Genomic DNA, 16,280 nt, shown 5'->3' on the forward strand with positions numbered 1-16,280 from the left:
CAGAGAAATTTACTACAAGTGCTTCTGGGCCCATAACCTATCAAGGAATTGCACAACAAGTGTTCAAATGAAGTCAAAGATGTGTGCACAAACTTATAATTTTATATGAATAAATATATTTACCATTTAGATTTACAGCAGACAGGATAGTCAGGAACATCATGAGGTAAATCAAGCAGCATAGAGAACACACAGAAGAAAAAAGGTGGGAAAAAAGGGAAACTCCCCCTTGACACCCACAGCAACCAATCATAGCGTAGATTACCTCATGCAGGAGCCAGCCCTCTCCAGTCAATCAACTGCAACTGTGCCCATTGTACGTTTTACTGTTCCAGCTACTAAATTTAATATCTCAACATATATTTATATATTAAATTTGGAAACCAGCATCTCACTCACAGAGCGACTTCAAATATCCTCAGAATCTTGAGAAAACTTCTTCCAAATATTTTTATCACCTTGGACAATCCAGCTGTGAATTACTCTTTTCCAGTGACTTACTTCTCTCTCCTCCTATGTCCACATTTCAAATGAAATACCTTTATTTCTCCACCAAAATCTGAAAATAACATTGGAGGACAGTTTCCCCCAGAATTATTAAAGGAGAACTTGGAATGGAGAACATCAATCCAGGCTACCCATATTCAGCCTATTTTCTTTTTGGTTAGAGCTACTCCATTGTTACCTTGTTTTATAATAACAAAAGAAATAGGTTAGCCCCTGCCAATGGTAGACTTACCCAGCTTGCTTAATAGAACTAACCAGCAATATCTGTATTTCAAACTATTGAACTGGATTAAAATTGAAACATCTTAGTTGAGGAATAGGCAATCTGTTCAAAGCCCTGGTCAATTTAAAATTAATCTTTGATTTAATTCAGAGGGAGAAACTGTGGGGAAAACTAAGTGTAACTTCAATAGAGAGAGGTTACCTCTTCTCATGTAGCTTTTCCACTTCAACACAAGTTTGACATGTATAATTCACCCAGGGGGAACCTCTCTGCAGTTGTCAGTATTAAAGAGGAATGAGGCAGGAAGTGTCTCATTCCTAACCTTTCTGCTTTTTAACTTATGTTTGTACCTTTACTTAAGCAGCCTATTTGGGACATTGTTTTTCAAATAACTTTAAATTTGGTCCCAGTCTCAGCAGTACGTGGCATCTCTTCACATGTGTATATGCCAATCTCCTCTCTTTCTTCCACCAGTTCTGAAATTGTGCTATGGCTTCATTCTGGTCAAGGGTGTCAAACTCAATTTCATTGAGGGCTGCATCAGGTTGTGTTTGACTTTTGGGGGGCCGGGTGGGCATGGCTGAGGTGGAAGGAAGGAAGGAAGGAAGGAAGGAAGGAAGGAAGGAAGGAAGGAAGGAAGGAAGGAACTTACTTTATAAAAATATCAGAAAGAAAGAGAGCCAGCCTGCTTCATAAGCAGGGAAGAATGACAATGTGGCTCCAGCAAAAACGGAGCTCTGGAGGGCCACATGCGGCTCTCACGAGGTCTGTTTTGGCTGCAATGGTCTCTTGCAGTGCTCTGCCAGCGAAAACGGAGCTCTCCGTTTTCACTGGTAGAGGCACTGTGGGCCTGTCCTTTGCTGTTTCCAGGGTGACCCCATGGGCTAGATCTAAGAACACTGTGGCCGGATCCAGCCTGCAAGCCTTGAGTTTGACACCCCTGGGCTAGATGCATCACTTTTTATTTGGGCATTTCAAAAGTCCTTGAGCTACATGCTCTTTGATTGCTCTTTCTACAGATTTTTATCCATTCTGTCTAGAAATAATTACCTAACAGAGAGTATTACATATATTAATTGTTCTTTTTTAACCTTCCATTTTTTTCTTTTAATTTGTATCTAATTGTTGGCTTTGTGATTATACAGTAATAAAGAATTGAGTTGAACATGAATTTGATTTCAATAGATAAAAATAAAGAAAGAAATCAAGTTTGGCACAAGTAGTTACAAAACTTGGCAAATCTCCCTGACTATTTGTAAGTGATTTGGTAATAGAGGAAACAAGGGATATATAATCACATAAAATTATTCTCTATAACAGCAGGGAAAAATTTGAATTCCATATTGTGAATCATTATGAAAGGGATCAAAACTAAAATTGCCTAAATTTTATCAACGATGGAAAAGTTCCAGTTGCCAGAACTGTGTTTTAATGAAAAACTAGTGTTTTAGAACAAAAAAGCTAATAAGAAATATAAATATAAATACTAGTTTTTGTCCTTCCTTGAAGTTATTATATGGATTTCTCATTTTTTGACAAAATATTTCAAAACTGAAAAGGATCTTGCTAATGCTTATAGTTACTGAATGCAATCATAGCATACCAATTGTAAATAGTTACTAAGTTGAGAAACTTACCTTTCCTTGGTAGTTTTCATAGTGACATAAGAAACTGAATTTTATCTAATGCATGCAGTCCCAAATAATATAGTAATTTTTAATGGATGGGTTCCATGTTAATTCAATGACATTTGGTTTGAAATTGATAAACCCAGTCACACTGCACTGTATATGCTATGTTCAAGTTGAAAGGCTTATGATAATACAAAATGAGTACACTTAACATTTTTATTATTATTCTCTTTCAGCCATCCAAAAAGTTTTTCCCTTTGACATTTTTTGGATCAATCACTTGGATAGCTGTATTTTCTTATCTAATGGTCTGGTGGGCACATCAGGTGAGCTATTTGATGGATTTGCTCTTACATTTTGGCTTATATTTAATTAATTGCATTGATGGATTCAATAATTAATTGAACATTACTGTTTAATGTACCGTATATACTCGAGTATAGGCCGACCCGAATATAAGCCGAGGCACCTAATTTTACCACAAAAAACTGGAAAAGTTATTGACTCGAGTATAAGCCTAGGGTGGGAAATGCAGCAGCTACCGGTAAATTTCAAAAATAAAAATAGATACCAATAATGTTTTTGAATATTTATTTCAAAGAAAAACAGTAAACTAGCGGTGTATTCAATGAAATACTTCACTCACCTCATGATGCTGATGTCCCGCTGTGATGATGATGTCCCGTGCAGCCGCGGGAGCGATGTCCCGCCTCCTATGACACACGGCACAGTGATTCCTATCATTGGATCACTGTACCAGAGGAGGTGGGACATCGCTATGTGGCTGCTTGCCATAACAAGGAGGAGGTGGGACATCGTTGCAGAGCGGCAGGAGGGGGAGGAAGGGGAATCGTAAGACAGCCCTGCATTACATTAGAACGTGAGGAGGGGGGATGGTGCGGTGCGCGCTGCGCGGCAAACTGACACAGAGGGAGGGGAAACTCACAGGGGCACTGGGCCATTCACGAGTGTCACCCAGCGGCATGGCCCCGCCCCTTTTTCTCCTCCATTTCGGGCAAATTTTTCACTGACTCGAGTATAAGCCGAGGCGGCTTTTTTCAGCCCAAAAAGTGGGCTGAAAAACTAGGCTTATACTCGAGTATATACAGTAAATTGCCCGGAGTTGGGAAGGCCTCTGAATTTCATAAATGAATAAAATTGCAGTTTAAATATTTCAGTAGATCTCATGCTCATGCATTTTCTACATTGGCATTTTAAAAGACAGGCTTTTTACTGATTTTAGTTTTCTACCTTGATAATTGAGCGTGCTATATATATATATATATATATAGAAGGGGATATCAGAACTGAGAGCTGAAGCAGTTTCACCTTCAGAGTTGACAGCTATATTTTTCCATCCAAAATAAATTTCCAAAGTCTCCTATAGTATGGGGAAGAATGAAATTCAACTGTCTTAAATAAATAAAACATTACAATGGTCAGAAATTTCATTATCAACATAAAATTAAAAGGTCATAATTTTTGGACAATTAGAAGAAGAGCTAAGAAAGGCTGAAAACAACCAAATCTTTGTTATAGCCATAGGCCAGGATAAGAAGAAGATACCCGGTTAAGACCAAATATGCTGAGTACTTCAGAGACAGAACAGGAGAATCAGAAGTATTTTCGCCTTATTGACCATCTTTAGCTCTAAAGTAGTGGCTAAGACTCTGAGCTTGTCAATCAGAAAGGTCAGCAGTTTGGTGGTTCGAATCCCTAATGCCATGTAACGGAGTGAGCTCCTGTTACTTGTCCCGGCTTCTGCTAACCTAGCAGTTCGAAAGTATGTAAAAATGCGAGTAGAAAAATGTAAGTAGAAAAATAGGGGCCACTCTGGTGGAAAGGTAACAATGCTCTATGCACCTTCGCCGTTTAGTCATGCCGGCCACATGACCACTGACATCTTCGGACAGCGCTGGCTCTTCGGCTTAGAAATGGAGATGAGCACCATCCCTAGATCCGGAAACGATTAGCACGCAAGTGCGGGGAACCTTTACCTTTACCTTATCTCTAAAGTTGGGACAGTCAGAAAAGGGCTCTCAAGATGAACTTGAAACAGCCCCTTTGGAGAGAAAGTAGCCCTTCAGGTAACCAAGTCCTTACATACTCCAGACTATTAGCTTTTCAAAATAAATAAAATTAATGGAAAAAGGCATTTCAGAAGGGAATGATACAGTCTTAGAAACAAATTTCTCTTTACAGAAGCCTTTTGTAATATCCATAGAATTGCCCAGTGTTGTTGACTAGTGTATTACATGAAGAAGGCATTCAGCTGATGCTCTCAGAGATAGAAATATTTCAATTTATGAATGACTTTTTTTCTGGATGAAGACTTTAATGCTCTTCATAATGCTTTGTCTCTTTATACAATTACTTGGTGCATGTGATCTAATCTGTTAATATATCACTATTATCTTTATTTTCAAAGTAACACTCACATTCTATTTTTATATTAACATTTATGTTGATTTTCTGCACCAAAGCAGTTAGTAGTAGTCTAGATTAAAATAGCTTTATTTTAACAAACTAACATTAAAGCAATGCTGTTTTTAAAAAATCCTATAGTTTTGAAAGCACAAAAGAAATATCAGCAACAAAGAGTAGGCAGGCACAATAAAACAACCCAACTAATTGTTAGCCACTATTAGAGACTGAAAGAAGGTGACTAAAGTAAGTAGATTATGAAATGACAAATATAGCAGTATTATGTACTTTTACACTGTGGATCCCTAGTCAGTCCCTTTCTTTCTGTACAGATATATCTTGACTTACAACAGTTCATTTAGTGACCATTGAAAGTTACAACAGCACTGAAAAAAGTGACTTATGATCATTTTTCACATTTACATGTGTAGCAGCATCCCCATGGTCACATTATCAAAATTCAGATATTTGGCAACTGACTCATATTTATGACAATTGCAGTGCCCCAGGGTCAGTGATGCAATTCAGCCGGTTTTATCCAGTTCAGGTGAACCGGTAGCAGTGGCAGCGGGAAGCTCTGGCCATCTGTCCAGATGTCATCACATACTCTTTTTGATGCTCTGCCCATGTGCGGAAGTGACGTGTGGGCTCACATTTGCGAACTGGTAGTGAAGATAAACTGATTTCACCCCTGCCCAGGGTCATGTGATCAGCTTTTGCTACCTTCTCACAAGCAAAGTCAATGGAGAAGCCAGATTCACCTAACTTATTTAACTGCTGTGATTCACTTATGGAATGTGGCAAGAAAGGTCATAAAATGGGACAAAATTCATTTAACAAATGGCTCACTTAGCAACAGAAATTTTGGGCTCAACTGAGGTCGTAAGTTAAGAACTACCTGTATTTTGCAAATGATTTCAGTGGTTCTTTCTCGGTTTAGGTTGGAGAGACCATCGGGATCAGTGAAGAAATCATGGGCTTGACCATCTTGGCTGCTGGTACCTCCATTCCTGACCTAATCACCAGTGTCATTGTGGCACGAAAAGGACTAGGGGACATGGCAGTCTCCAGCTCTGTAGGAAGTAACATCTTTGACATCACCGTGGGGTAAGTACTATTACAATGTCATCTCCTTATATATTCCATTCCTTTACTTTTACTTTCAGGTACCCAAGATTATAGATCTGGGAGTCTAAGACTTTGTGGCACATTGCTTTGGTCAACAGGGAGGCATTGAAATAAGGAAATGCACAAGAGAATGCACAGCATACTGAGAATCTCTGCTAACCTACATGAACTTTAGTAGTTACAGCTACTTGAGCTTTACGCACTGAGACATACAAACTCACGCTCTTGTGCTCTTGCTCAGCTACAAAAGTGTTAATGCACGTAGTTGGGGAGGACACGAGTTCTCAGCAGATGTTGATGGAAGCATGTCAACTGGAAATCTGACAAAATTCTATTGCCTTGCCTTTTATTCTCTGTTAGTTGTATTCCATCTTGCATTACCTCAACTTTTCTTTCATTGAAGGTTAGGTTGCTAAGTCACACGTGGCTTGTTATACAGCAGTTATCTTTCTTACCTCCAATATTTATTGAATTTCAAAGCTGAGTTCCATATCTCTTCAGACTGCTTGCTCCTATAAGTATTCGTCTCTGTGGTTGAATTTTGGTCATTGCATTCTATATGCTTCTCCCAGAAAATGGCTATCATTGGAAGAAAACAGCACAATTTACACACAAAACAATCCAATTCAATGGTGGGAAGACACAGCCGCCTATTTCAGTAGTTGGGTAAAGAGAAAAGTCTTCAAGACTCTTTTGAAGATAGTCAGGATCAGGTCTTTGCAGACCCTGGGAGAGTGTCATTCAAGTTCAGCAACAAAGAAGGCCCATTACCTGGATTGAGCAAATTGACATTGTTTAATAGATGGGATCCAAAGCATTCCAGCTCTATCGGTTCTTACTAAATGGAAGAGTCAATTGAAGACAAGCAATAACACTAATATCCAAGCACTTACAAATGATACGCCGCACAATAGATGTGTTATATGAGTGACTGCATTCAGGACCTGCTGTAGCTTCCGAAGTGGCTGTTAAAGAAAGAGCCATAAGAGACTAGGGCTATTTCATTCATCACTTAAAAATTTATGTAAATATAAATCAAGATATGGTAAAATGTTAATGCCTCATCTCTGCTTCAAAAGAATAGTATTTTCAAATTCTGAAAGAGCTATTCTAGATTTTAGTCTTGCTTCTTGTTATAGAGAGGAAGGTAGGGAGGGAGAAGGAGACTGGGGGGGAGTTAATCAATTACACAACCCCCCCTTCTCTTTTTGTACATTTTGTTTCATTTCCTTTCCATTATGGTTGATCAAATTTTATCTGAATTTTTAAATGTATGGTTCTTATTTATTGTTTTAATGTTTTATGTGGTATTTTATATGGCTGATATGGTATTTTTATTGAATGACTGTAAGCCAACAGTAGTTGGGTAAAGAGAAAAGTCTTCAAGACTCTTTTGAAGATAGTCAGGATCAGATAAGATGGGCAGCACAAGGTTGACTCAGGCTTCCATGCTTCCAAGGTGGGTAAAATGAGGACCCAGATTGTTAGAGGCAAGAGGCTGACTCTGTAAAGCCCTTAGAGAGGATTGTAAAAAGCACCGTGAAATGGTATATAAGTGCTATTGCTATTGTATTGCCTTACCATCATAAAAGAAATTGTACTGAAATATGCTTCTACCTTCCAGTACTCAACAGCTATTTAGCTTCGAGGATAATCCTTAAGAATATGAAAGTTGATTATTTCAATGCTTTTCTAGAGGTACTGTAGAAATATCATTTTAACCCATCTGCTGCAAACATATTGTAATGATCCTTCTACTTATAAGATAGATAGATAGATAGATAGATAGATAGATAGATAGATAGATAGATATAGAGAGACAGAGATAGAGATGTATCACTTCACCCTCCAATTAGCAGCAAAACTAGTTTTTATTGGCATTTTTTTTTCTTCAACAGCCTTCCTCTGCCGTGGTTCATCTATGCTGTAATTAACAACTTCTCCCCAGTGGAAGTGAGCAGCAATGGGTTATTCTGTGCTATTGTTCTTCTCTTCATCATGCTTCTCTTTGTCATCCTCTCTATTGCATTCTGCAAATGGAAAATGAACAAAATCCTAGGTTTCACCATGTTTGGGCTCTATTTTATATTCCTGATTGTCAGCGTCCTTCTGGAAGACAGGATTATTGTGTGCCCCGTGTCCATCTAATAGGAAGGAAATACTCCTTTGAGAACAACAGTCAGACAACAACTGAAGGGGGGAAAAAACTAAAAACAAACTGTATCTTTAGAACTGTCCAACTTAAAACAATAGGAAAAAAAGAGGAACTGAAATTACACATGGATGAATGCAACTGATGCAGTAGCTGCCACCGAACAAAAATGATGTGCAGAGTGAAAACTCACAGCTTTAAATCTGCTCCAAGAAGCTTTCATTGCTTATTTGTTGGAGGTATGGTACATCTGTTGTTTATGAGTATATTTAGCTTCTTGCATGGGCTCTGTTTAGGATCTAGTTCCATGCACGTTTTTCAATCTATCTGTAAAATAAATATATATATATATATATATATATATATATATATATATATGTATATGTATATGTATATGTATATGTATATGTATATGTATATGTATATGTATATGTATATGTATATGTATATGTATATGTATATGTATATGTATATGTATATGTATATGTATATGTATATGTATATATATATATATAACAGATATATGTATATCAAAACGAGAGAGCTGCATCTATAAATAGAAAGAATATTATCTATCTTTGGAAACAGCAATTCCTATTTAGTATTGTACATATTCATTTTAAGCTGATAGAAGAGTTATTCAGCACCGGCAGCAGAAGCAATATGATAAACAAGAAGGTTGTGGAAAGATGCCGTTTGTATGTCACACATTTGAGACTCATGAAGAATTTTAGAACGGAGTTAATGCAAGCTGAGTTGGATTTCCAGGATCTGAGAAATCAACAAGGTGATCATGGTGGCTCCAGTAACATTACTCACAAATTACAAGGATGAGATTTATTTATTATCTATCATCTGTATCTACATATCTTCTATCTATCACCTATACTCAGCAGTTCACAAAGATAAAAGACATATTTACAATTAAAGCATCCCCAGTGGATTAAAATTCAAATATGTTCACGTATTTTCAGATGCCATTGTATTGCTGTAACATATGACTATGCATAGAAGAATAAGGAACTTTCCCACATCAGATGAGAGAGGTTTTGTACTGCCATGTGTACAATCCTTTTCACAGTTTGAAAAACAAGTTGCACATCATGAGATACCAGAAAACCAAGCGATGTTCCTGCCTGCCTTCAGTAAGCTTTAGCCTTACAGATATTTGCTGACTGGTTAGGGCTTGCTGGAAAGGCCTCTGTTGTTCTGCAGTTGGTTCTCTCTATATATAGTCGGATTGTATCAGAAGGACATTTGAGATGTTTACTGGGAAAACCTTCATTTGAAGATTTTGATGTCTCTTCTACAGCTACTAAGTGCAGCAATACTGTAATGATACTAAATCATTTTAAATGCTGTTTGCTTTGTCATCCCTAAGAGGCTCTGTAGCTTTGAAAATAGAATTTTAAAACTGCTGGGTGAACGGGGGGCAGAGGCAAAACTGAATGTATTCTGTGGTTTTGTTTTGTTACTTGCAAAAGCTTTGCTGTTCCATTTTTATTGTCTCTAAAGCTTTGGAAATGTGTGGGAAAGTGGAACTGCTGAACTGATATTAGAATTTTCCAAGGCTGCTGGAAAGTGTTGAATGCAGCTCTGATTGTTAAATCAACAAATAAAATTCTGTTCTGCTCCTCTAGAAACATCAGGAAGAGGAGCACTTCCAGCATCATAGAAGACCAAACAAGGTTTGGTGTTTCTATGACCCTGCATTAACTAGAATGGCTGAAACAGCAACTGTCTGCAAACAACGTGCAACAGTTGTCTGTGCTATATTCTTGATCTTGTTAAAATGTAGTACAATTCCTATGAGTCACCCACCCACCCATCACCAGTGCTCATCACGTATGATCCACCCAGGCATAATAGAAATTTGGCACCTCACATCTTTGAAAAATTGCTTCAATGTTATTGCTATTTTGTTTGTTTTGTACTTGCACTTTCGTTCTCTACAGCACTTTAAAAAAAAAACCTTTCATTGTATTCCATGTATAAATATGTGGATAGCAACATCTAGGTACTTCTTAGAAAAGTCAAGTATACATGAAACAAGTATGTCTATTTTTTTTTAAATGTGACTGTTGAAATAATTAAGAAAGTTACCACAATAATTATTGTAACAATCTGCTGTCTCTTCCTTGGATGGGTATAATGGTTGAACTGAGTGACTGATTGATTTGTTGATTCATTGACTGATGAATGGAATAAGATAACTCCATCCAAACCTTGGGCATCTCATTACATGAAATGATTAAAATAAATGTCCAGAAAAAGAACTTCAGCATCATCTGAATGAATGTCCCTCAAAGGGCTCCACAAACACTCCAGTCCAAGGCCTGGGGCCCAGGCCAATGTTTAAATTCTTCTTTCAGTAGGGTCAGAGTGGGGCCATACAAATTCTAGGGAAACCTTGTTCCACAGGGTAGACACTATGTGTCTTTTCAGATGATGCTATCTAATTGATGGCACCTAAGGCATGCTGTTGGCACCTATAGTTATCTGGATATTTGAAATGTACAACTGAATCACCAGAGCTCTGAAGATGCCTGATGACAAATGAATGGATAAGCTCCCCAGCAGCCTCATGTAGATATTCAACAGAGCTATCGGGAAATCTTAACATCTTAGATATTCTTGTAATGCCTGGTAGAGATGAGTTATGATGAGTTTTATCTGGTTTTGGCTTACCACGATGTGTGAAATCAGCCGTGGTTTATAGCTTACTGTGTTTGGGCAAATCCAGCCTAAGCCATGCTTAAGCAAATGCTGATTTGCTTAATGTGAAGCCTAAAGGCAGCCGTGGTTAATAAAAGAAAAGGAGTCTCTATTTGTTCATCAGAAGCCCCAGAACTGTAACCTGAAATTGTATGCCTTCTTCTTACTGGCTGTGTATTTTAAATGCAGCCTCATCATAGGCATGCTAATTCCCCCCCCCCCGATATTTAAGATTTACCTAGGCCCTTTTCTCCCTCAACATCTGTCTGAATGCACAAAAGAAGTATCATTATGTTATATATAAATATCTAAGCTAGGTCTAGGATTTAAAGAACCAATTTGTACATCTTTAAACAACTTCTTGAATCCTGGCATGACTTGGTCAACCCCATTTTGATTCTCAAAACTTTCAAATAACCTTTTCTCATGTAGAATTCTTATTTATGGGAATGAATCAGTAAAAAAAACCTTAGAATTTTGCTCTCGGATTTTTCTCTGTGAGGTAATGTTGGCAGAAACCTAATCATGCCTATTTGGAAGCAAGCCCCATCAAATATATGAAACTCACTTCTGATTTAGTCTCTAGTTAAGACGCTGGTAAAACAAATCCGTTTTTAGCTAGACAGGGCTAATGGAGCAAAATAGCTTTCCAGGAGCCTCCTTTGCTGATGAAAGAACCACATTTACTACTGAATATCATTGTTGCTGTAAGCATATAGATATACTACACACACACCTGTACACATATATTGTTTTTTTATTCCATAAATATGGTGATTTTTTTCTCCATATTGATGCCTACCATGGAAAAAATGTGCAAAATATAAGTAGCTTCTGTGGCTAGAAGCCAAAGGCTTTAATTTTTCATGGGTGAAAATTCACACACAACCAGGAGAAACTTCAGAAGCAAGAAGATGGTGATGACTAAGAATGTGGGCTGTATGTCATAGAAAGGAAGGCTGGAGAAACACGGCACATTGGCAAATCAGTGAGCTTTGCAAAAACACCATTTGTGGAGACAACTGTGCAGGAAGCTGTGGGGTGGGTGGTTCTGCCGAAAGGAACACTGGCATTTGGAAGCGGCAGAAAACCTTTACAGGAACAAACCGCTCCAACACATTGCTAGAGTCTCCATGTAGGAGAGCTGTCCTTCATTAACTGCTGTTCTTTCCATTGTTTAGTTTCTATGGCTTTGATATCCCTAGCTGTTTCGGTGATACTTTCCTGAAGAACTAAAAGTCCTGAAACCAAACAGTTGACTGGGGACATAAAACTGGCATGTCTATTCCCCCGATACCCAACTACCACAGAATTAACAGAGGCATGCAAATTCTCGCTCCAGAGTTATTTACTTCCTGCTACGTATTCATCTAATTAAACATTTGCCACCTCCTCCTTGTTTTAATCTTGAATTGGTGACCATCCTCGGCTGCCTTTGGCTGATCTGAGAAGCTAAGCAGGCATGGGTTAGCCCAGGGGTGAAATCAACTTACCTTTGCTACCGGTTCGCAAATGTGAGCGCATGCACCACTTCCATGCATGCGCAGGACTTTCCACGCACAGGCAGAGAGCAAAACCAGGATGTGATGTCATCTGGGTGGGTGGGCGGAGCCTCCCGCCGCTCCCGCTACCAGTTCACCCAAACTGGATAGAACCGGCTGAATTGCATCCCTGGGTTAGCCAGTGCTTCGATGAGATATCAGCTTTGGTGAAAGAGCCACTTACCTAGCTTCTAACTTGATGCTCCCTCAATGTTGAGACAGGGGCACTTTGTTATCCAGCAATGGCAATATCGTGAATTTATCATCTTTTACCTAGGCCTTTTTAAAATCAAATAAATACATATTTATTTAGTGAAATTCTGGGAAGAGAGCTCTCAGTGTCCAATGGTAGTAAAGAGACATGGTGAACGCAACCTGCCATTAGCAATTCCAAGCAATTGTGTGTCATCGTCCCCCCCTGGAAATTAGCTTGAGTTATTCAGTTAAATTCTTCAGGGCATATAAATTCTCCCACTCCTTGTGCCTAGAATCCTTTATTCTTTCTCAAGCCATTAAGAAACAATAATGAAAGGAGAACTGTGGTTCAATATTATTCCCGCCAACAATTTACATGAGAGATACTGAGTCACACCAACTATTCCTAAGGAAGGATGCTTGTGATATGTCCTGTGTGGATTAATGGTAAAATTCATTTTTTTTTTTTTTGCTACTGGTTCTGTGGGTGTGACTTGGTGGGCGTGGCAGGGGAAGGATGCTGCAAAATCCCCATTCCCTCTCCACTCCTGGGGCCAGCCAGAGGTGACATTTGCTGGTTCTCCGAACAATTCAAAATTTCCGCTACCGGTTCCTCAGAACCTGTCAGAACCTGCTGAATTTCACTGGTGTGGATGGCCTTGGAAGGTGAGAGAAAGAGATGCTGCCTAGGAAACTATCAGAGAAGAGAGGCAGGAGCCCCCAGTGTCTTAACAGTCAAAGAAAGAAACTTAGGAAGGATCCACCCTAAGGGATAGAGCTGTTAAATGTGGTGGCAGGATGCTTGTGTTCTCTGGCTTACAAGTTTCTGTTAATGTAGCCTTACAATAAAGTAGAATTAGTTCATCTAGCTGTATTTCCTGTCTAGTTTACCTGGGAGGGCAAGCACGATCTGACATCCTTTAAATAGCAGGATGGAAACAAAACATGAGATATTCTGCACCTGGAAAGTATGTGTAGCTTTTGTTAATGAGGCCCTTTGAAATGCTATAATGAGTTTGAACAGTTCCCACTGCTCTAACGTTCCAGAACATATGGATTATTATTGGTGATTAATAGTGTTAGGTCATAATGCTGTGCATCATTACATTAAAGTAATAAGCAAAGAAGAATTTACTTTGCATCAATTGCGATGTCAGACATCCAAAGTCTAGGATTAATTTTAACTAATTTAATAAATCAGACTAAGAAGTGGCTTGGTTATTTTTTAATGCAAAAAATCTATAGACAGTTGTTTTCTTAACTGCCAAATTGAATCAATTTTTTAAAAAAATCTAATTTTTAAAAGAGATTTTTTGAAAAGCTTCCATGGGCAATCCCCAAATATCATGATTTTATAGTTTGAATAAAACTGCTTTTAATTCCCAGTTGAAATCATGCATACATCCATACACACATATATACACACATACATAATTATATTATTCCAGAATTTGGGCTGGAATAATAATTTATGTTGTCAGAGAACAATATCATTGCCATTGGATCTCTGCATGGACAATCAATTTCTCGTTGTTATATTTTGAGTATAGAGAAGCAACATAATTTGAACTATTTCACTTTTGAATTCAGACTAGTGCTTCAAATAAATGTGGGGTTTTTTTGAAGCTGACTTAGAATCAGCAGGGGTCACCTTTAATCACTGTGAAAATAATTTAAGGCATTGCATCTCCGCTCTTAAAATTAGTAGACTTCTCCCAAACAAATACCCTGTAGATTTCATTGGAAGGACCACTTCATGGGGTCAATAAAGAGGCATGTGATGAAACATTGCAAATGACAATCTTAAAGCTCAAGGGAATTTAATTTAAGGGAAAATATTTATTTGAAGCTATGGATTGTTGGTTAATATATTAAGATAACAAAATGTATGCTATCCCCTGATACTGATTTTATTATTTGCATTTATTGTTAGATATTGTATGGAAATAGAATAGAATTACTATTTTTTACCATGAAACAGGGTTGTATAGTGTAAAAAAGAAAAGCTTGATATATAAATATATCACCATCTTCTTGAATGTATGGCTATAAATGCTGGATTTTAATCATTGTAGCTTGCGTACAGTTTTTCCATACTCCTGCTCTGTATTCCTGGCAACTGTGTCTCATCAGGCGCTCTGTAACTTAAAACCTTTTAAGTACAATAAATAAATGAATATCTTTTTTTTAAAGGGAATGATTTAAACAAGGCTTTGGTGGTGGTGTTTTTTTTTTCTCTTTTCCTTGTCTCAGTTCAAATGGAATAGTAATGGGAGGGAGGGAGAGGGATGTGAGGTGGCTGGCTCTTGCAGGAGGCACCTGCAATTTTTGTAGCATGCAATTCTGCCCTCCACTTTGAGGTCACGATGGAGAATGTAGAGAAGATTGAAATCTGCAGAGGACCAATTACCAGTAGCCAAGTTGGCCCTTGATATTTTTAGATAAAAGCCGCTTAGCAGCAAGAACGGAACTGTGCTTTCTAAATCAAGCAGTCCAGAAACATCCCCTGAGTGTGATGCTCAGGAGAGAGAGGGAGGGAGGGAGGGGGGAAGAGGGGGAGGGGAGAGAGAGACAGAGAAAGAGACAGAGACAGATGGAAAGAAAGAAACAGAGACAGAGGGAAAGAAACAGAGAGAAAGACAGCCGCACACACACAGAGAGAGAAACACAGAGACAGAGAGGGAGAGAAACAGAGAGAAAGAGAAACACAGAGAAACACAGAGACAGAGAGGGAGAGAAACAGAGAGAAAGAGAAACACAGAGAGAGACACACAGAGAGAAACAGAGACAGAAAGGGAGAGAAACAGAGGAGAAAAAGAGACAGAGAGACACATAGAGAGAAACAGAGACAGAAAGGGAGAGAAACAGAGGAGAAAAAGAGACACAGAGACACACAGAGAGAAACAGACAGGGAGAGAAACAGAGAGAGACAGAGAAAGACAGAGAGAGACACAGGAAGAAACAGAGAGAAAGAGAAAAAGAGGCAGAGAGAGAGAGAGAGGCAGAGAGAGAGAGAGAGAGAGAGAGAGAGGCATTTTCAAAGTCTGCAGTTCCAGGTAAACAACTGGTTGGGTTGGACTTTATGCCCCCCTCTGGTGAGCCAGTCACTGTCTTTGGCACCGAAAAAAAATAGCTCATTAGCATAAGATGGCAAACAAAAATAGCACAATTAGCATAAGACAGCCTTAACATCAGATGTATTAGGCTTATTTCGTGACAGGCATCCTACCCCAAGCCTCCCAAGGGGGTGGAGGGCGGTCATAGAATCTCCTCAGTTCAAACCTCTTACTGAACGGAACCAGGTAGCAAGGAACTGCTGTGTTCCTCTAGCAGTTGTAGACAGGGAAGTGATTCTTGAAGGACCGAGTGAGTCCAGGGAGGTCCGAGAATGGCATTTCCTGCAGCTTTCTGAAAGTGATACAGTTCAGCAAAGTCTGAACTAAACAGCAGTTTTGGACCGCCTTAAATCGCTCCCAAAGCCTGCAACATGCTTCACTATCCTAAGTAATACAGATAGTCCTCAACCTATAGCCACAATTGAGCCCAAAATTTCTATCGTTAATTGAGACAGTTGTTAAAGGAGGATTGCCCCATTTTACCACCTTTCTTATCACACTTGTTAAGTGATTCACTGCACTGTTGTGTTAGTAACATGGTTGTAAAGTGAATCTGCCCTCCACATTGACTTCGCTGGTCCAAAGGTGGCAAAAGGTGATCACGTGACCCTGGGTACTGTTGCAACTTCAAGAGGTTCACTGCACAAA

General features: G+C 38.7%; 1 protein-coding gene across 1 annotated transcript in view; it reads left to right on the forward strand.

Moving 5' to 3' along the window:
- The window catches only part of SLC24A2 (solute carrier family 24 member 2), an 82,975-nt gene extending 74,914 nt beyond the window's left edge, over nt 1–8,061 (forward strand). The window contains exons 7-9 of the mRNA XM_032214248.1: nt 2,598–2,687; nt 5,726–5,892; nt 7,812–8,061. Of these exons, the coding sequence (XP_032070139.1) occupies nt 2,598–2,687; nt 5,726–5,892; nt 7,812–8,061 (507 nt within the window). The remainder of the gene's footprint in view (nt 1–2,597; nt 2,688–5,725; nt 5,893–7,811) is intronic.
- The last annotated feature ends 8,219 nt before the right edge of the window (nt 8,062–16,280 follow it).

Source organism: Thamnophis elegans, chromosome 3 (genome assembly GCF_009769535.1).
Source record: "Thamnophis elegans isolate rThaEle1 chromosome 3, rThaEle1.pri, whole genome shotgun sequence".
NCBI lineage: Eukaryota > Metazoa > Chordata > Lepidosauria > Squamata > Colubridae > Thamnophis > Thamnophis elegans.